At 34.6% G+C, this 22,976-nt stretch overlaps 1 protein-coding gene across 3 annotated transcripts in view; it reads left to right on the top strand.

Moving 5' to 3' along the window:
- Positions 1-22,976, top strand: part of RXFP1 (relaxin family peptide receptor 1) — a 77,269-nt gene that overhangs the window by 43,726 nt on the left and 10,567 nt on the right. For 2 of the 3 annotated variants that reach the window (XM_063108261.1, XM_063108262.1), the window contains exons 9-11: positions 6,416-6,487; positions 9,659-9,730; positions 13,448-13,519. In XM_063108261.1, coding sequence (XP_062964331.1) covers positions 6,416-6,487; positions 9,659-9,730; positions 13,448-13,519 — 216 coding nt within the window. The remainder of the gene's footprint in view (positions 1-6,415; positions 6,488-9,658; positions 9,731-13,447; positions 13,520-22,976) is intronic. The other variant, XM_063108264.1, reaches the window with a different exon arrangement.

Here is a 22,976-nt window from a genome sequence, read left to right on the forward strand (position 1 = left end):
CAAATAAGCATTTGAACTGACAGGGCAATAGCCAAAGGCCAAGAGGGTAAATTTTTATTTTGAGATGAAACTAAACAAATGTATTTAATGGCTGAAAGAAGCCAATATGGAGAAGTTGAAAACATAGAGGACAGTGGGGATACATTCTACTTTTTTCTGTCTTATAAGACACAAAAGGATGGAAAAATAAAATGTGATAGATTCATACACATACACACACGCAGTGCAGTAAAAATGAATGGACTAGTACTACTTCCATCAACATGGCTCAACTTTAAGAACATAATATGAATCATAGAGAAAAAGACACAGGAGAGAACATATATTACAATTCTATTCCAACAACGTTTTGCTTAGGATACATAAAACCACAAGACAACATTGTTTCTTCTCTACCAATGAGAAAGAGCTTTATAATCGATAAAGTCATAATTTTCTGGAGCCCATCAGCAAGCACAGTGATAAGGCAACCAAGTAAACAGATTCTAAAGAGTGACAAGGGGAGATGGGACATATATACTGTTTCACCTTTGGCAAAGCACAGGGTGAAGAGTTGGCTGTCGTAAGAGCAGGTACAAAGAAAACTGCTAAAATTTTACTAAACTTAAATGATTAAGTGTGAGCTGGTGTAACACTTCAGAATAACTGGAAACCTCACACTCAGAAAGAGTCAGCTATCTCTCACAGTCTCTTTCTCACTGACCTCTACCAGCTCACAAGAAAAACTAGGAGTAAATAAGGAAACCAGAGAGAGTCCTCCTTGGTAGCAAACAAAAAACCCTACCTTCTTCCCTGGACTCTTTCCTCTTAGGAAGTAAAAGCTTTAAGCCACTGATAGAGGGACAGGAAATCCTCTTGCACCCAGGACCAGACAAAGGTCCAGTGCTTCCACAGAAGAGGTAAAAATTAAAGCCTTCTACCCCAGGCTAGGGGCAGAAAAGCCTTTCCAGCCCAGGATTCTGCACTGATACGAAGCAGAGGGTAATGCCCACCTGGGTCAGGGCAGGAAACTCTTACGAGAGTTCAGCTTCTGGATATAGGGCGATAGCAATACTTAGAAAGCCCCATTCCTCAAAAAAGCAAACAAATAGTCCAATGTCAAATTATAAAGCAATCAACAGAACCAGACCCAGCAATAACTCAGATATTATAACTTCCAAATAGGAACATGAAAATACTTATGAATTAATAAGTTAAATGAAAGAGTGGAAAAGGTAAACAATATGCATATGGAACATATGGAAAATGTCAGCAAAGAAATGGAAACTTTAAAAGAGAATCTAAAAATATTTCTACAGGCTTAGCAGCAGACTGAACAGCTGAGGAAAGAAATAATGACCTTGAATAGGTCAATAGAAAACTTTCAAATTGAAACAAAAAGAAAAAAGAGACTAAAATAAAGACATAACAGAGAATCCAAAGCTGTATTATTACATACTGTAGAACAAGGATAAGAAATGCAACCTTAATTTAAAAAAAAAAAAAAGCTAGAGGGGCTAATATTGGAAAACATATTTCAGAACAAGGACTATCACTGGGGATAAAAAGGGATGTCACACAATGATAAAGGGGTCAATTGGGCAAGAAGACATAATAATCCTAAATAAGTAAGCAATATCAAAATACAGTGAAATAGCTAGCAGTCAAGGGATGTCATTTAAAACTGACATATCTGTAGATGGATGATAGATTGACAGATAGATAATTTGATTTTCCTAAGGCAAACACTAATAAAAAGCATATAATTGACCAAAATCATATGGTGAAAGAGAGAGGAGCAGAAAAGAAAACAATATATATACTAAATTCATCATTTCTTTGGTTAAAATTTAAACAGTATTTTCAAAAGAAAAAGAAGATACAGTGCATAGGGTAAAGTTATAATTATAAAGTTGACAAATAGAATATGCAAACCTTTCCAAATATTGGAAGATATAAAAATTTTTTGAAACAATTTGGTGAAAGATTTTTAAACCTATGAAATTATATAATAATATTTTTAAATAGCAGACTAAGTCTAACTATATTAGTCATTTCAAAAAATGTAAGTGGGCTAAACTCACCTATTAAAAAGAAAAGAGACTGGGCAAAGAACCTGAAAAGACACTTCTCAAAAGAAGACATACAAATGGCCAACAGGTACATGGAAAAATGTTCTATATCACTAATTATCAGAGAAATGCAAATTAAAACCACAATTAGATATCTATCACTACACACCTGTTAGATTGGCTAGTATAAAAAATAAAAAAAGACCAAGAGATAAATTTTGGCGAGGATGTGGAGAAAAGGGGACCCTTCCTTGCACACTCTTGGTGGGAATGTAAATTGTATATGTATACCTATTATGGAGAAAAGTGTGGAGCTTTCTCAAAAAATTGAAAATAGAACTACCATATGATCCAGCAATTCCACTTCAGGATATATATCCAAAGGAAATGAAATCAGTATGTCAAAGAGATATTTGCACTCCCAAGTTCACTGCAGCATTATCCACAATAGCCAAGACATGAAATTAACCCATGTCCATCAACAGTGAATTCATAAAGAAAATGTAGTCTATATACACCATAGAACACTATTCAGCCTTTAAAAAGAAGAAAATCCTGTCATTTGTGACAATATAGATAAATCTGCAGGACATTATACTAATAAAATAAGTCAGGCACATAAAGACAAGTATTGCATGATCTCACTTATAGGTGAAATCTAGAACAATCAAACTCATAAAGACAGGGTGTAGAATGGCGGTTGCCAGAGTTGGGCTTGGTGACAAAGGGGTAGGGGTGGATTGGGGAGATGTTGGTCAAAGGACACAAAATTTCTGTTAGACAGGAGGAATGTGTTCAGAAGATCTGTCAACAGCAGGGTACCTATCATTGATAACAATGTACTTGAAATTTGCTAAGAGGGTAGATTCTTTAGTGTTCTCAAGACAAAAAAAATAAGCATGTGAGGCAATGGGTTTGTTAATTAGCTTGATTTAGCCATTCATGTGGTAACCAAAACAAAACACAGATAGACATACATAAGAAGTAAAAGATAATAATTCACTACTTCACAGTCCATGAAAGAGGCAGTAGAATCAAAAAATGGATACAGAGAACTAAATAATATAATTAACAAGTTATTCTTAATTAATGTACAATCAGCCCTCCATATCCATAGGCTACACATGCACGGATTCAATCAACTCCAGATCAAAATATTCAGGAAAAAAATTGCATCTGTACTGAACATACACAAACTTTTTTTTTTTTGTCCTTGTTTCCTAAACAATGCAACTCTTTACATAGCATTTACATTAGGTATTATAAATCTAGAGATGGATAAAGCATATGAGAGGATGTGCATAGCAAATACTACACCATTTCATATCAGGGACTTGAGCATCTGCAGATTTTGGTATCCGTGGGAAGTCCTGGAACCAATCCCCTACAAATACTGTATTTAACACTGCAATGCCCCTTCTTAATAACAGAACTAATTTATTTGGGACAGCAGTGTGCCCAGCTAAAATACTACATTTCCAGACTTCCCTCCGTCTACATATAGCCATGTGTCTAAGTTCTGACTAAGGAGGTGGAGGAAGTATAGTGTGGAACTTCTGGAAAATTTCCTTAAAGAGAAAGAGGTAGACGCTTTCTTTTTCTTTCTTATCCAGAAAAAATGGAACATTACGGCTCAAGCTTTAGCAACATCTTGTACTATGAAGATAAGGACAAGTGAACAGTGAAAATAAACAATCTTGGGTTTCTAACAACTTTGTAAAGCTACTGCAGCCCTAGACTGCCTAACTATAGGTTTCTTTTCTTGGGAGAAAAACAAAAACCAAAAACACCTGTGTATTATGCTATTTATTATAGTTAGGTCTCATTTGTATGTACTTGCATCTAATCCTAATAGATATAATCTTCAAAGCAAATACCCAAAGAACATTCACCAAAACTGACCATATATTTTAGGACATACACATACACAAACCGAATTCAAGAAAACAGATGGAGAAATTAGCCTAAAGCAGGAGAAAGGCCATCTCTTCCTCTGAGACTAGGAGACCAGGTGCATATACAGGTATGTTTATAGATGTTGGGCAGAAAGTCAAGGGCTTTACCTTCTTTATGACTTCAATTTTCTCTGTGAAATAGGAGCCAGAAATCTTTAAAAGGTAGGGGAGGAAGTATATAGAAGTTTAGAAGATTGTGTGTTTTGAATGCCACTAGGGGATAAGATAGGAAGTTGAGAGGGAACAGGAAAGATTACTGGTGTTTGGGGGTTTTGGTAGTGTTGTTCTTCAGATTGAAAACCCAAATTTTTACTTTCATTCAGTCCTGCCATATATAAAGGGAAAATAAAATGGATAGGTTCAGAGACACACAAAGTGGGAAAAGTGGTTGTCTAGACATGCAGTGAGAAAAACACACCTTGTCAGCTCCCATAGAGCTTGGAGCTAGGGTGCAAGAAACGTTTTTTGGGTTTTTTTGTTTTTGTTTTTTCGGTTTTTGCCTCAGCTAATATGCATGTTGAAAATCAGATCCTGCATATCAAGGACTAAAACTGCTAATTTTAGGAAGAATGTCAAAGCAAATTTATAACTCAAAGTTAAACTCAAAATTAAGTTAAACTAACAATTTAATCAAATGTCCCTAATTTGTGCCTCCATGAGTGCCTCATTAATTTTTACGAATTAGTAAGTCCTAGCAAATATTTTTGCCAGTTTAATAGAAAACAAAGTTACATAAGTAACTACACAAGAACATCAACTCACCTTATTAAGGGTATTTTGTGAAGCCTAAGAGAACATCACCACCTACTGGCAGATTCACAGGTTAGCAATAAAGTAACAGGGAAAGGGAACGGACAGTCTGTCATTGACAACACACATTGTGAGACGCCAAACGCGTTGGCCAAACCTAAAGCCAAAAAAGTAATATTAAAAGTGCTTATTTCAATTTAATAGAATAACAGAAAACTTTCTTTGGAAAGGTGATCTAGAATCAAGATTTAAGATTCTAATACGATATTCCACGTAGTACAGAAATCCTGTCTACAAAATTTTTCAGATATGATATATTGCTAAACACCTAGAGTAATAAGAAGCTTATTCTCTGGACACCAGATTGTTAGAAAGTTTGTGCTTAAATCTGAAGTGTTTTATGTCCTTCAAAAGTAAAGTCTAATTTCAAAATCTGATGCAACACAGAAAAACTGATATATTCAGCAGCCTGACTTTAAGTATATCTAACTTTGCTCTTCTCTGTTCTTGTTCTTCTACCCTATTCTTCAATTGACCTGATTTCCAGTTCCCTTGCATTCTGGTCTTCCATATTTCCCAGATATATTTTAATTTGTCAACATCTATTTTTAATGCAGTGCCCAAAGTCAAACAATCTAACCTACATGTAGCCTAATCAGCAGAATACAGGCACTTCTATTAACGCTATCCATGTTTTCCTTACAGATTCTAGTAACTGTATCACAATTCTGCTCATATGTTTTAGTCACAATTATTTCTGAATAGCTATATGTTATATGGTGACCAGTAACTAAGTTTTGGGATAGACTGAGTAGATTGAAGGGCCAAGCATTTACTTCTGAAAGTATATCCCTAAACCTCAGCTCTTTGCCTCTGCTCTATAGACTCCTACCATATTTCTACTTATAAGATAAAAGAAGAGGGTCACTCAAAGAATAACTTAATGATAACCATCAAAATGGGACGATAAAACATAAATTTTTTGATAAATTTTGATGCTCAAACTAGACTCCTTGTGGTGACATGGCATCACACAGCCAAGGGAGCCCAGGGAGGATCTATATGCATCTCCCTGAATTGGGAGTGCAGAGCCAAGAGCAGCCTGTTGTTCTCCGTCTCACTGGCTTTGCAACAATAGATAAAGCAAACAAAGGTGTTCCCATTGGTAAAAGCTATTGAGAATTTTTGGGGGGGAATGTTTGTTCTGGAGAAGTAAGAGCTAAATATTGTTTTGGCGATGGCAGCTTCTGCAGCAATAATAGAATCTTATGCAGCCTGTAGCAACATAGTTAGGTCAATGCCATTGGTAACTCTAAACAAATGTCTAATGTAGTTAACAATTAAATATCTGTTAATAAATTAGGTATTTATCGTGGCAAAGTCTCATTCTCTCTAACTTCTAAGAATAAAATACATGCCCATATGAGCACAAGATAAAGATGTGACCCAAAACACTTTTACTATTAACACAGAAAAAGAACAGTAAATTATATATATATATATTTAATTTCAGCTGTTACATAAGGGTGACAAGTGAGAATCTATATGAAATAAATGGTATGTGAAGAAAAGATATTTTATTAGAAGGCAAATAATTCTTAACCAATTTATTTCTGTGATTAAAATTTAGCTTTGTCATGTTTTATTTTTATGTTCCAGGGACTTCGAAGACAACCATATCCAGAATTTAAGAAATTCAACTTTCATTTCCTGCAGTCATTTAACTGTTTTGTAAGTAGTATTTTATGCTGTTGAAGTAATGTTATATCTCCTTGCAAACGAAATGAATCATTTATGTGGACAGAAGTTAGCATAAATATCCATAGTAATTATGGCAAATGTTCACTCTCAATGTGAAGTTTATTGAAACTAAAGTACATGAAGTTCAAACTAAAAGTAACCACAGATTTAAACATACATGAATCATCACAATGGCACTGTTTTATCTGAGACCTGTTTTTCACAAACTTAAGTGATATGCAGACCCATTTTAATGGAAAGTAATTCTCATAGAACACCAAGAATCTGTCCTTAGATCTTAGTTTGAGAAACACTAAATTGAAGTCTTCTTCTATAAGAATGTTTGTCCTTTGCAAATTGTTACTGAAAAAAATGTTTGTCTTTATAATTGTGGAAAAAATTTAATTTCAATCAAAATTAAATGTTATTGAGCATAATTTCTTCTTATGCCTCCCTGACCTATTTTAAATTCACATTACATTTTCTGTGAAGGTAAAGAATGCTGGGGCTTCCTTCAGCATAAAAATTCAACTCCCCCTTTTGCAGTTTATTTTTCCAGAACATTTTTCAAGCTATGAGTTGCAACTCACAAGTAGGCAATGAAAGCAATGTAGCGTAAGCAATTTAGTACGTCTTGACAAGCATTTTTAAAATAAAATTGAATTGAATTAAATTAAATAGATTATATCATAGTGCAACGCAGAGAATAAAGGTATTGTTTAGTGAGTCTTGTGGGTGTGTGTGTGTGTGTGTGTGTGTGTTTTATGTCCCAATATAAACTAGGTTTTTTACTGTGAGTTACCATAGGAAAAGTTTGAAAACCGTAATCCTAGAGTACATAGGACCCCTGTGTATAAGCAGTACAATAGCTCCCTCTGATAAAATATATTTTCTCCAATTATGCCCCCCCCCCATTCTGATTGGGTTCTGAGCCACTGAAAAGTATGAACTCTTCTGCTGAATGAGTTCAAAATCTTCAGATTCAGATTGCTTTATATCAGTCATGCAAAATAGTTCATACCTAATTGCCCAAAGGAAACCAAATTGCAACTAAAGGACACAACCAAATAGATATCTGAAAAACTTAGAAATTCTTTTCCATTCTATTTGCATTTATTTTTAAGAAAACCTCTGTGTGAGGAAATCATTTGTGAGATTCCTCTTGGCAGGCATTTGTGCTTTTTTTGGGTCCAGGGATAATGGGAGAGCTGGTAATCATTTGGAGTGCTGGGAGGAAATAGATAAGGAAAGGACAAGGTCAACTTGGAGAAATGTCACACATGTTTAAAGAATTGGAAACCCTTTAAAACTTTTCTATGGGTTAATCCTTAATGCTTCCTGATAATACATGAGATCAGTGCAGAAAAAGTTATAGCCTGAAAAGAAAATAAGTGTTGGCAAGGATGTAGAGAAAGGGAATACTTGCACACTGTTGGTGGGAGAGTAAACCAGTACAGCTATTATGTAAAACAGTATAGAGGTTTCTCAAAAAATTAAAAATAGAACAACCATTTGATCCAGCATATACCCAAAGGAAATGAAGTCAGTATGTCAAAGAGATATCTGTACTCCCATTTTTATTGCAGCACAATTTACAGTAGCCAAAATATGGAATCAACCTAAGTATTTGTATGAGTCTGTTTCTGTTGCTTATAACAAAACACACGGAACTGGGTAATTTATACAGAAAATGAAATGTATTGCTTACAGTTTCCAAGGCTGGGAAGTCCAAAGCCCATCTGATGGTGGTGACAGTGACCCAGAGTTCTCACATTGCAAGATGGTGGAAGCAGATAGAGCAGAGAGAGAGAGAAAGACAGACTCTCTTCTTCTTTTAAGGCCCTCAGAACCACACCCCTGATCACCATTTTTAATCCATTCACAACTGCACGGTCCTACAATCTAATCACCTCTTCAAGGCTCCACCTTTCAATTACTGTAATAGGATTTACCACCGTCTTAACAGTCACAGTAGGGGCCAAGTTTCTAATACATAAAACTTGGGGGACACAATTCAAGCTTCAGCGAGTTTTAGGGAGACATAATTCAATCCACTACAGTATTCAACAATGGATGAATGGATTTTTTAAAATGTGATATATATATATACACACACACACACACACACACACACACACACACAATGGAATACTATTCAGCCATAAAAAAAAAAAAATGAATTCCTGTCATTTGTGACAACATGGATAGTCTTGAAGGTCATCATGTTAAGTGAAGTAAGCCAGGTACAGAAAGACAAATACCACATGACCTCACTCATATGTGGAATCAAAAAAAAAAATCGATGTTATAGAGGCAGAGAGTAGAACATTGGGGAAGGGAGGGGAAAAAGGAAAGGGAGAGGTTGGCCAACTGGCACAGATTACAATTAGGTAGGAAGAATAAGAGTTGATGTTTTATTGTACAGCAGGGTGACTAAGGTTAATGGTTAAGTGTTGTATGTTACATAATCACTAAAGGAGAGGCTTTCAAATGTTTTCATCACAAAGAAATGATAAATGCATGAAGTAATGGTTACATTAACTCCCCTGACCAAATCATTATACAACATACATATATATATATATATATATATATATATATCAAAACATCAGTTTGTACCCCAAAAGCTTGTACAATGCGTCAAAATAAATAATGTTTTTTAAAAAAGAGTTCCATTCTTATTTGACATACCAAACTAGAGATTCTTCTGAACCGGCCCAGCTTAGAACATACTGCTTTAAGCAACTCTACCCTAAATCACATCAACTACTAAATGAATATAGTCCAATGGCATGTGGAGTATTTTGTTAAACAGACATGTTATGCAGGCTGAAGACCCGAGTCTAAAACAGCTCCTTATGTTCTTGGTTGCAAGATATTCAGTCTGTGTTCTGAGAAGATGAGAATTTCACTATTTTCCCTGAAAAGTTCTTCCCTATTTCACTTAAAATTTTGAAGTAGATTTTATTAATATCATCATTAAAAAATATGGGAAATTTAAGATTAAAATTAAATTGGTTAATTTATCATACTACAAATATTTTGATGTGAAAAATGCACCATATATTCACTATCTTTGTTTTTGCAGACTGTTAATCTCCTTAGTAATTCGTGTATCAGTTACCTCAAGAAATTACAATATGTTTTTCTTTTTACTTTCAGGGTCCTGAGGAAAAACAAAATTAATCACTTAAATGAAAATCCTTTTGCACCTCTCCAAAAACTGAATGAATTGTAAGTTTGACTAAACATATATTGTTAAGAATTTTCTTTCTAGTCTTTTATTTCATATTTGCTATATATATATATGTTTATATATTTAAGAAATATTAATTATCTCCTCTTTCCAAGCATATTTATATGAGTACTTCAAAAAGTTCATGGAAAAATGGAATTAAAAAATAATATGACTCCCTGAACTTTTTAAAGACCCCTCATCTACCCCTTGGGCCACAAAGAAATTCAGCTAGCTTACAAAAATATACATAAAATAAAAATATAAAATAAATATTTGAGGAAAGTGGGGTAAAGGAAATATAGCTGTAGAGAAAGAATAAAGCCAAGGTAAAATTAATAAATAAAATACATACTACACCACTCTGTTCCACTGCTAGAGACGGATAGCAAATTTGGTTTTACGTTTCCTACAAGGTTAGGATCCAGGGATCGTAACATTAAGATGTCACTTTGCTGATTTTGAAACCAAAGGATAATCTTGGATCCATAAGAAATTAGACACTGCCATGGATAGTATCCCTACTGATAATAATGGAAGAGAGAGAGAAGTTAAAACAGTTATTTTTATAATATCCCTTTTTGAATATCAATGGCATAATTCCATAAGGCACTAAAACAATTCTATGATGAGCAAAGCCTTATGGTTCAAGCACATAGTAGTTGATTGTCAGAATAAAATAGATGTAGAACAATGGATGAACTTTTTATTTTTAAGTATCAATTTTCTGGAAAGAATCTGGAGTGTGAACAAATCTATCTGTTTGACAATTAGCTGGGCAGAACATAGACTTATTAAAACATTTTCATAAAAATTAAAGGATGTAACTAGAGTATTAGGAACATAACACCTGGATATCTCACCTAAGCACCGAGACAGGTAGAGGAAATAAGCAGGAACATTTCTCAGGAAACAATTCTGCATTCTGCTCTAAAACATCAGTAAACAAGCCATTGAAAACCCAATATATTTTCTGCAATGATGAGCCTGAAACATTTCTTGTTAGGTAGTACCAATCATTTACAAAATGCGCAGGAAAATCTCAGTAGATAATTAGAATCAAGCATCTCTTATGACAACTCCTGGCATATGGCAATTGAACCATATCATCAGCACACAGGAAATTATTCTCAATAGTAGCGAGAGATGCATCGAGGTGGTCCAAAGGTATTACCTAGCCATTAAAATACAAATTAGTAGGGGTCTACAGTTTTCCTTGTTTTATCCAACTTGAAGTCGCTATCTGAATTTCAGAGGACAATTCTTCCAAACTCTAATGTTCATGGTGGCAGTCAAGTGCAAATTTTATGCATTGGTAACTAGCAGCAAACATGAGACACAAACAGCCTAGTCCATAACCAGTACCGAACCAGATTCAGAGTTAAAGAAAAGAACAAAAGCTGCAAAGACAATAACCAAGGCCAACAATTAGTCCTGTCTAATCGTATATTAAACATTTGCCTGAAAATCAGTTTACAAGGACAAAAATGGCATATTTTCTAAGAGTCGATGGTTTTCAATGGCTGGGTCTAGATCTAAGCTGTCCTTTTGAGAGAGGGTTGTCCTGTGCCTCTCCAGGCTCGATCACACCAACAGAGTTAATGAAGGCAAGCAAATAAACTGGCAACAATCAGTATTCACTTGTCACAGAGAACTTTGACCAGTTCTTGTCACAGAAATTCTTTGCCATGTATTTGATTTGTGCTTTTAATGTCAACTACTCTAGTTGATAAGGGGTTTCCTGAGCCCTTTCAGAAATGGACCTTGAGTCCAGTTGAGTTTAGCCCAACTTTCCTAAACTGAAGCTGACAAAATGTACCTTTCACATGTCACTTAGGATCTAGGCCAACATTATCTCATTTGTAAGAACTATATGCCAGAATTTGCTCTGATAGAAAATGCACACTTCCACCAGAAACTGATGAACATGATATTTGGAGTTTTAATATCCTAGTGGACTACTTTAAAACTGTTTTGCACATCACCATACTAAGATGATCAATATTTTATTTGCCTTCCCATACAAGGAACTGGAATTGTGCCCCACTTTTACCTAAATATAAAGCAGATAGACTCATTCCGTTAATAGTCTTGTTATTGGGAACGGAAAGAATAGCTAGTCCAAAACTGAGCTAGGCTCTGGGTAGCCCGAGATGAATAAGTATAGTTCTTGTACTCAAAGAGCTCATATCCTTCAAAAGGGAGGCACATATGTACAGACATTTTTAATATAATATGCTATATGTGTTATGTGTGCTATGTTAGAAGTATGTAAGAATAGTATGGGGGAGAACAGAGAACACCTAACTTCCCAGGGCATCAGAGGTTTCACAGAGGAAATACATTTCAGTGGGATCTTGAAGAATGAATCACAAGAAGGAGAGCAAGAAGGAAAGGCAGAAGGAGGCACTTATGCAAAAGCACGGAAGTTAGAATACTGAAGTGCATTCGGGTCATGGTGAAAGTTACTCTGAGTAGAACGTGATAGGAAACAAGACTAGAAAGATAGACAGTCAGTGGCAAGACATTTAGCTATTCAAAGGCTTTTTATGCTTCACTACGCAGTTTTGATTTCATCTTTTAAGTATCAGTGAGCAATTGAAGAATTTTATGAAAATGATGAAATTTTAGAAAAATTCCTTTGGTTGCTAAATCAGAACAATTTCTGAGGGTACTTCAAAAAGCACATGGAAAGATTTGTATTATTTTTTATTTTATTTTTCCACAAACTTTTTAAAGTACCCTCACATCTTCATAGACAATTCACCCATAAATATGTGAATAACAAAAATAGTTTCAAGGTTCAGTTCTCAGTATGAAAATAAAGCATTTATAGCAAAGACATTTATAATATTTATCAGATTAGATCAGCCACTTATTTTAGTTTTAAAAAACTCAACTCTAAAATCATCCTGCCCTTTGAAGTCAAATAAGCTAATTTTTGACTTACAAGCAAACCAGCATATGTAACAAGTACATCTATACTCCTATCTATCCCAGTTACATTTAATAGGATTTGGAGATAAACAGGGTTCTATGAACAGTGGTTAGGTTTTCTCTTAGTATCTTTTCATCACTTTAGAGAGCTCAAGCCTATTGAAACTTTACCTTATTTAGAAGGCCTGAGGCCTTTCTCATTAGATCTGCCACTGTCACAGCTACCATGAAAGCTGCTGATGTCAAAAACCTTACCACTAAGCTTCAAGTGCATACCATGTTAGGCAGACCCTCTGCACATAAAATGATGATGCACAGAGTATCCTGCCCTGGGAGTATATGAGATGCTGTACATGTCAGCTGTGAAAGAAACTTGCACTTGAAATAATACACTTCCATTAGATAATCATCATAAACCCAAGCAAAGGAAAAAATTAAGGCTGCAAACAATATTCCTACTCTAACGCAGAAAGAGAAAAGTAAGGAAGAGAAAGGAAGAAGGTGCACAACACATATGTTAATTGAATTAGAAAATTGGATTGATTAATACTAGATCAAATACCATCATGTATTTTTCTACAAGAGAGTGATGAGATAGGATAAAATATTTTTGCATTTTTACATTTCACTACCTTTTTTAAAACTTTTAGACTTCTGGGAATTAATATAACTCACCAATGGCATTATTGAAAAGTTGTATAATAGTTTCCTAATGAATTTCAGAACTATGAGTAAAGTCTTAAGAAAATAATATGACATGTTTACAATTATTTCCCTAGGGATTTAGGAAGTAACAAGATTGAAAATCTTCCACCAAATGTATTTAAGGATCTGAAGGAGCTGTCACAATTGTAAGAATGATATTAATTTTGCCACTTAATTTCTTTATTTTATTATTTTTTAAATTGCAGTAAATTATGCATAACATAAAATTAGCTATTTTTTCTTCTTGAAAAATATTTATTATGTTATTGTTACCATGACTAGATAAACATAATTAATATAGAGCAATAAAATCTATTACAGTGTCTATTAAAAATTTTCTCTCTGAATGTTATTGATGTTGCTGCTGGTATATCACTATCATCATTATCATCATCATTTTAGGTTCAAATCATTGACCCATCTTTCCTCAGAATACGTTGTTGGTTATCCTTTTATGGGTCCCATTTTTTCCAGGAACTCAGGGAGATAGGGGTAGGGATTTTCATAAAAATTAGCTATTTTTAATTGTATGGTTGAATGGCATTAACTACATTCACACTGTTGTGCAACCATCACCACCTCCATCTCCAGAATTTTTTTCATCTTGCAAAACTGGAACTCTGTAGCCATTGAACACTAACTCCTCATTTACCCTTCTCACCAGCCCCTGTCATTCTACTTTCTGTCTCTATGATTTTAACCATTCTAGGTACCTCTTATAAGTGAAGTCATATAATATTTGTCTTTTTGTGACTGGCTTATTTCACATAACATAATGTGTTCACTGTTCATGCATGTTGTAGGATATGTCAGAATTTTTTCCTTTTTAAGGCTGAATAATATTACATTGTCCTTATATACCATTCATTTATTGATGGGCATTTGATTTGCTTCTACCTTTTGGCTACTGTAAATAATGCTGCTATGAACATGGGTGTACAAATATCTATTGAAGACCCTGCTTTCAATTCTTTTGGGTATATATCCCCAACAAGTAGAATTGCTTGATCATACAGTAATTCTATTTTTATTCTGTGTTTAATACTGTTTTCCATAGGAGTTGTACAATTTTACATTTCCACTAGAAGTGCACAAGGGTTCCAATTTCTCCACATCCTTCGCAACACTTGTTCTTTTCTGTTTTGTTTGTTTGTTTGTTTGTTTTAATATATAAGGACCATTCTAATGGGTGTGAAATGGCATCTCATTATGGCTTTAATTTGCATTTCCCTAATAATTAGTGATGTCCAGTATCATTTTATGTACTTATTGGCTGTTTGTATATCTTCTTAGAGAAACATCTATTCAAGTCCTTTGTCCATTTTTTAACTGGATTGTTTCATTTTTGCTGTTGCTGAGTTGTAGGAGTTCATTATGTATTCTGAATATTAACCCCTCTCCAGATATATAATTTGCAAATATTTTCTCCCGTTGTTGCCTTTTCTCTCTGAGTTGCCTTTTCACTCTGTTAAAGTGTCCTTTGATGCACAAAAGTTTTTAATTTTGATTTAATCCAAATTTTCTATTTTTTTTTCTTTTGTTGTCCATGCTGTTGGTGTCACGTACAAAAGATTATTGGCAAATTAAATGTCATAAAGCTTTTCCCCTGTGTTTTCTTCTAAGAGTTTTATATTTAGAGCTTTTATGTTTAGGTTTTTGGTCCATTTTGAGTTAATTTAGGTACATGGTGTAAGGTAAGGATCTCATTTTTCCATGCAGATATATGGTTTTCCCAACACGGTTTGTTGAAAAGACTGTCTTTTCCCCCACTGAATGGCCTTGGTACACTTGTCAAGAAATCATTTGATCATATGTGTGTGATTTTATGGGCTCTCTATTCTATTCCATTGGTCTACATGTTTGTCTTTATGCCAGTTCTTTGCTGTTTACTGTACCTTTGTAGTAAGTTTTGAAATTGGTTAGTATGAAATCTCCAACTTTGTTCTTTTTTCAAGATTGTTTTGGCTATTTTGGCTCCCTTGGTTTCCGATACGAATTTTAGGATGGATTTCTTTTTTTCCACAGAAAATATAAATGGGGTGTTGATAGGGATTGTATTGAATCTGTAGACCACTCAGGGTAGGATTAACATCTTAACAATATTAAGTCTTCCAATCCATAAACAGGATATTTTTCCATTCATTGGTGTCTTTTTAAATTTCTTTCAGCCCCATTTTGTAGTTGTCAGTATACATATCTTTCACCTCCTTGGTTAAATTTATTTACTTTATTCTTTTGATGCTATTGTAAATAAAATTACTTTCCTAATTTCCTTTTTCGATTGTTTATTATGTTTGTGTATAGAAATGTAACTGATTCTTGTACGTTGATTTTGTCTTCAGCAACTTTGCTGAATTTATTAATTCTAACACTTTTTTGTTGTGTTTAAATGCTTAGGGTTTTCTACATATGAGTATAAGATCACATCATCTGTGAACAGAGATAATTTTTCTTCTTCTATTCCAATTTTGATGCCTATTATTTCTCTTTCTTCCCTAATTGCTCTGCCCAGGACTTCCAGTATTATGTTGAACAGAGGGGTGAAAGCAGGCGTCCTTGTCTTGTTCTTGATCTTAGAGAAAAACCTTTCAGTCTTTCACCATTTAGTATGATATGAGTTGGGCTTTCATATATGGCCTTTGTGATGTGAGGCCACTTCCTTCTATTCCTAGTTTGCTCATTTTTCATTGTCATTCTTCTGCTCTTTGCATCTCTCTGTAACCTCAGCAGTTCTCCCATCCTCCACCCAAATAATGGTCTAGATTGAGTGAACTTCTTAAAAAGAAACTTCCCCAGAGAAGCTCCTTTTAATCAATGATTCTTGCTTCAAGATATTGTTTTACAAAGTTTCTGAAACATTCTCTTTAAAAAGCTTATTTTTCATTTCATGCCTCACAAATAACTAGTACGTCAGTCTTTGACATAAGATTTATTGTAAAAGGTGTGATGTAATTCCATTCATTCGAATTTTGACTAAGTGAGATTATTTTATTTTATTTAAACCACATGTGATCCGAAACAAAAGGTGAAATAGGTTCTCTCTAGGTACCCTACCACTTCTCTGGTGGGAGCCCTTTCTTGACAGCTCTGCCTTCATGCCCATGCTGTACTAGCTCTTGTTCTAACACTATCACAATCACAATCATAGTGTACTTACTACAAGCTGGACACTGTGCTAAGTGTTTTTTTCCCCATTAATTCACTTAAATGTACAATCAACCCAATGAAGCAAGTGCTATTACTATGTTATTTTTAACTGACAAATAAATGTTATATATTTATAATGTACAACATGTTTTGAAATATGTATATATTGTGGAATGGCTAAATCAAGCTAATTGACATATGTATTATCTCACGTACTTTTTTGTGGTGAGAATATTAAGAATCTAGTCTCTTACAATTTTGAGGACTACAATACATTTTTATTAACTATAGCTGCCTTGTTGTACAATAGATCTCTTGAACTTTTTCCTCCTGTCTAAATGAAATTTTGTGCCTTTCAATCAACATATCCTAATCCTTCCCCCTGTCTCTGGTAACCACTACTCTCTATTTCTATAAGTTCAACTTTTTTAGATTCCGCATATATGTGAAATCATGTGGTATTCATCTTAATGTGCCTGACTTATTTCACTTAACAGAATGTCCTCAAGTTTCATCCATGCTGTTGCAAATGACAAGATTTTCTTCTTTTTTGAGGCTAAATAATATTCCATTTTGTATATATACCACATTTTCTTTGTTCACTCATTCATTGATGGAGACTTAGTTTGATTCCATATCTTGGCTATTGTGAATAATACTGCAATAAACATGGGAGTGCAGATATCTCTTTGATATACTGATTTCATTTTCCTTGGATATATACCCGGCAGTGGGATTGCTGAATCATATGGTAGTTCTACCTTTAATTTTTGAGGAAGCTCCATACTGTTATCCATAATGGCTTTACTAATGTACATTTCCACCAGCAGTGTGCAAGGGTAGCCTTTTCTGCACATCCTTGCCAGCACTTGCTATCTTTCGTCTTTTGATAAAGCAATTCTAGTAAGTGTGAGGTGATATCTCATTGTGGTTTTAATTTGTATTTCTCTGATGATTAGTAAAGTTGAGCATTTTTTTCATTCATTTATGTGTTGGCCATTTCTCTGCTTTTGGGAAATGTCTGTTCAGCACATTTGCCCATTTTTTAATTGGATTATTTGGTTTTTTGCTGTTGAGTTTTTGAATTCCCTGTATATTCTGTACATTAATCCTTTCTCAGATGAATATTTTGCAAATATTTTCTCCCATTCTGCAGGTTATCTCTTTACTCTGTTGATTGTTTCCTTGCTGTGCAGAAGCTTTTTACTTTGAAATAATCCCATTTGTCTATTTTTGCTTTTGTTGCCTATGCTTTTGAGGTCTTCTCCATAAAGTCTTTGCCAGACCCATGTCCTAAAGTATTTCCCCTATATTTTCTTCTAGTAGTTTTATAATTATGGGTCTTAAGACTTTAATTCATTTTTGTGTTGATGTTTGTATGTGATGAGAGATAGGGATCTAGTTTCATTCTTCCATAAGGATATCCAGTTTTCCCTGCACCGTTTTTTGAAGAGACTGTCCCTTCTCCAATGAATAGTCTAGGCACCTTTGTTGAAAATCAGTCAGCTGTAAATATGTGGTTTTATTTCTGGGTTCTCTACTCTGTTCCATTGGTCCATGTGACTGGTTTTTTGTTTATTTGTTTTGCCATGACTATGCTGTTTGGGTTATTAGAGCTTTGTAATATATATTGAAGTCAAGTGGTGTGATGCCTCCAGCTTTGTTTCTTTTGCTCAGAATTGCTTTGGCTATTTGGGGTCTTTTGTAGTTCTGTACAAATTTTAGGGCTGTTTTTTCTATTTCTGTGGAGAATGTCTTTGGTATTTTGATAGGAATTGCATTAAATCTGCCAAATACTCTTGGTAGTATGGTCATTTTTGCAATATTAATTCTTTTGATCTGAAAACATGGGATGTCTCTCCATTTCCCATGTTCTCCTCAATTTCTTTCACCAGTGTTTTGTAGTTTTCATTGTGTAGATATTTCACTTCCTTGATTACATTTATTCCTAGGTGTTTAATGATTTTTCTAAAGCTATTGTAAATGGGATTGCTTTCTTGATTTCTTTTTCAGCTAACTTGTTATTGATGTACCCAAATGCTACTGATTTTTGTATGTTGATTTTGTATCCTACAGCTTTACCAAATTTTTTAAATCAGTTCTAAGAGTTTTTTGGTGAAGCTTTTAGAGTTTTCTATATGTAAGATCATGTCATCTGCAAACAGGGACAATCTGACTTCCTCTTTTCCAATTTGGATGTCCTTTCTTATCTAATTGATCTGGCTAGGACTTCCAGTATTATATTGAATAAGAGTGGTGAGAGGGGGCATCCTTGGCATCCTTGTCTTGTTCCCATTCTTAGAGGAGAAGCTGTCAGCTTTTCCAGCTTTTCCCCATTCAGTATGATACTAGCTATGGGTTTGTCATATATGGCCTTTATTGTGTTGAGGTACATTCAATCTATACCTAATTTGTTGAGGGTTTTTATTATGAAGGAATATTGAATTTTATCAAATGATTTTTCTGAATCTATTGAGGACATTATATGTTTTTTAATCTTTCATTATGTTGATTCAATGTATCACATTTAGTGATTTATGTGTGTTGAACTATCCTTCCATCTCTGGGATAAATCCCACTTGATCATAGTGAATGGCCTTTTTAATGTGCTGCTGGATTTGGTTTGCTAGTATTTTGTTGAGTATTTTTGCATTTATGTTCATTAGGTATACTGGCCTATAGTTTTCTTGTTGTGTCCTTGTCTGGTTTTGGTACCAGGGTAATGCTGGCCTCCTAGAATGAGTTTGGAAGAATTTCTTTCCCTTCAACTTTCTGAAAGAGTTTGAGAAGAATATATATTAATTCTTCTTTAAATGTTTGGTAGAATTTAGCAATTAAGCCATCAAGTCATGGACGTTTTTGGATTGGAAGCTTTTCATTATTGATGCAATCTTATTACTCACAATAGGTTTACTCAGGTTTTCTATTCCTTATTTATTCAATATCAGTAGGTTGTATGTGTACAGGAAATTACTTATTCCCTCATGATTTTCCTGTTTGTTGATATATAGTTATTCATAGTAGTCCCTAGTGATCCTTTGTATTTCTGTGGTATCACTTGTAATGTCTCCTTTTTTGTTTCTGATTTATTTGAGTCTTTTCTCTTTTTTTCTTAGTTAGTCTAGCTAATTGTTTATCAATTTTGTTTATCTTTTTAAGAAACCCAACATTTTGTTTTGTTGATCTTTTGCATTTTCTTTTAGTCTCAATTTGGTCTATTTCTGCTCTGATCTTTATTATATCTTTCCTTCTACTAATTTTCAATTTGGTTTGTTCTTGCTTTTCTACTTCCTTGAGATGCATTGTTAGGTTATTTATTTGAAAGCTTTCTACTTTTTTTGATGTGTTTATTGCTATAAACTTCCCTCTTAATAATGCTTATGCTATATCCCATAGATTTTGGTATATTGTGTTTCTGTTTTCTTTTCAATAGATTTTTAAATTTCCCTCTTAATTTCCTTATTGACCCATTGGTCATTCGGGAGCACAATGTTAGATCTTCCTGTATTTGTACAATTTCAAAAGTTCCTCTTGTTATTTATTTTCAGATTTATTCTTTTGGGGTTGGAGAAGATTCTTGACATGATTTCAGTTTTTAAAAATGTGTTGATATTTGTAGCCTAACATATGGTCAATCCTAGAGAATGTTCCATGTTCTGATTAAAAGAATGTTTCTTCTGCAGCTGTTGAATTAAATATTCCTTAAATCTGTAAAGTTCATTTGGTCTATAGCACAGTTTAAATCTAATCTTTCTTTGTTGATCTGCTGTCTGGATGATCCGTTCAGTTCTGACAGTGAGATGTTAAAGTCCCAAACTATTATTGCATTGGAATCTATCTTTCCAATACAATATTGTTATATCTAATAATATTTGCTTTATATATCTGGATACCCCAATGTTGGGTGCATATATATTCACAATTGATATATCCTCTTGCTGAATTGATCCCTTTGTCATAGTATAACTTTCTTTGTTGCTTTTTAGTTTTCAACGTAATGTCTGTTTTATCTGAAATAAGTATAGCTACTCCCGCTCACTTTTGGTTTCCATTTGCATGGAATATCTTTTCCTATATCTTTACTTTCAGTCTATGTGTGTCTTTACAGGTGAAGCGAGTTTCCTGGAGACAGCATATAGTTGAGTCTTGTTTTTTTATCCATTCAGACAGATTATGTATTTTAATTGGGGAATTTAATCCATTTACATTCAAGGTAATTATTGATAGGTGAGGACTTACTCCTGTCATTTTGTTGATAGTTTTCTGTTTTTGTTTGTTTGTTTGTATATCCTTTGTTCCTTTTTTCTTCTCTTGTTTATCATTACAGTTCGGTGCTTTCCTTCCTTTCTCTTTCATGTTTGTGTACCTACTTTACCAGTGAGTTTTATACTTTTGCATGTTTTCATGACATTGGTTATTGTTTCTTTGCTTTCAGATGTAGGACTCCCTTTAACATTTCTTATAAGGTTGATATAGAGGTGGTGAATTTTCTGTTTTTACTTGTCTGAGAAAGACTTTATTTCTCCTTTATTGCTGAAGGATAGCTTTTCTAGGTACAGTATTCTTGCCTGGGAATTTTTTCCCTTCAGCACTTTGAATATATCATTCCACTCTTTCCTGGCCTTTAATATTTCTAATGACAAATATGCTATTAGTCTAATAAGGATATCCTTAAATGTGACCTGAAGTGTTTCTCTCTCTCTTTTTTTTTTTTTTTAATTCTCTCTTTGTCTTTGACTTTTGACAATTTGGCTGTAATATACCTCAGAGAGGACCTTTCAGGATTAAATCTATTTGGGGACATTTGTGATTCCTGGATCTGGATGTCCATATTCTTTCCCAAGACTTGGGAAGTTTTCAGCTGTTCTTTCAATAAATAGGCTTTCTATGCCTTCGCTCATCTCTGCTCCTCATGCAAATCCCATAATGCAAATTTGAGGGTACTTCAAAAAGTTCATAGATTCATGTTATTCATTCATATTATCCATTTTAATTCTATTTTTCCACAATTTTTTTTAAGTTCCCTTGTATTTATTCACTTAATGATTTCCCATAATTTCTGTAGGCTTTCTTCACTTTTTTCTATTCTTATATATTTTTCTGACAGTAATTTCAAATGACCTATCTTCAAGTTCAGAGATTCTTTCTTCTGCTTGATCTAGTCCACTGCTGAAGCTCTCTATTGTATTTTTTTATTATTACATAAATTGAATTCTCCAGTTGCATCATTTCTGTTTGGTTCTTTTTCATGAGATCTAGCTCTTTCTTAAATTACTAATTCTTATCATGCATTGTTTTCCTGATTTTGTTGAAGTGTCTTTTGTATTCTTTTGTTCTCATCGATTTTCTTAAAATCATTATTTTGAATTCCTGTTTCAGCAGTTTGCAGATTTCTTTTCTTTTCTTTTTCTTTCTTTCTTTCTTTCTTTCTTTCTTTTTTTTGAGTCTGTCGCTGGAGAGTTATTGTGTTCTTTTGGTGGTGTCATATTTCCTTGCTTTTTCATATTTCTTGTGTTCCTGTGCTGATGTCTGTGCATCTGGTGGAACAATCATCTCTTCTAAACTTTACAGAGTGGCTTCCATACAGAAAGTCTTTCACATACAGATGGATATTAGTATGCCACCTGGAAATAGTGTGGCAATTCTGGTTTTGCACAGATAGAGTGGTATTGTCTTTGAGCAGCTTCTTCAGTTGTGATTAATGTTAGCAATAACTGTGGGTGCCTCAGTGACCTAAGCTACAAAACTTTGTGACAGCAGCAGTGGTAGTGTAGGCTGTTAAGGGTTTTTGGGGTCCCCGATTCTCACTTTCCCTACAAATGGAAACTTCACCAAGGGGTTCTCTTTTGGTGCTGGGTCTGACACAACCTGTATGGAGCTCCAGTGGTTCTGGGTTCCAAGTGCAGGTGCTCAGAGTGGCTGTGGAACTGGGATCCTAGGCTCAGTGTCTTGTGAACCTATTGTGACACCTAGGTCTCAGGGTTCAGGTTCACTCTCTGTGGTAGGGTTGGATGTAGACTGTCCATAGATCAAAGATCTGGGATTCTGAGGCACCCTCTGGTAGCTCAGGCCCAGTGGCCATGTTGCAGCTGCGACTCTGACCCTGGGGGGCAGGGCACAGCACCAGCTAGACTCTGGAAGAGGAGTGCTCTGTAAGTTTGGGTCCAGAAGTAGGGCATGGCTGCAATTCAGGAACCAGAGCAAATAGGGCTCAGTGGTCACTCAGGTACCAAGTGATGAGGCACCATGTAGTGGTGACTCTAGACTCTGGGATGGTGGAATTTGGCAATATCCCAGACTCTGTAGGGCAAAATGCAGCAGCAGCAAGGACTTTGGAATGGTGGCGCATGGCTTTCATTTGTAACCTGGGGGCAGGGAGCAACACAGCACTGACTCCACTCCCTAGGGAAAGTGGTATCCCAGCAGCTCAGTCTCTAGGAAGTTAGTCCAGCTCTG

The sequence above is a fragment of the Cynocephalus volans genome, chromosome 9 (assembly GCF_027409185.1).
Source record: "Cynocephalus volans isolate mCynVol1 chromosome 9, mCynVol1.pri, whole genome shotgun sequence".
Lineage (NCBI taxonomy): Eukaryota > Metazoa > Chordata > Mammalia > Dermoptera > Cynocephalidae > Cynocephalus > Cynocephalus volans.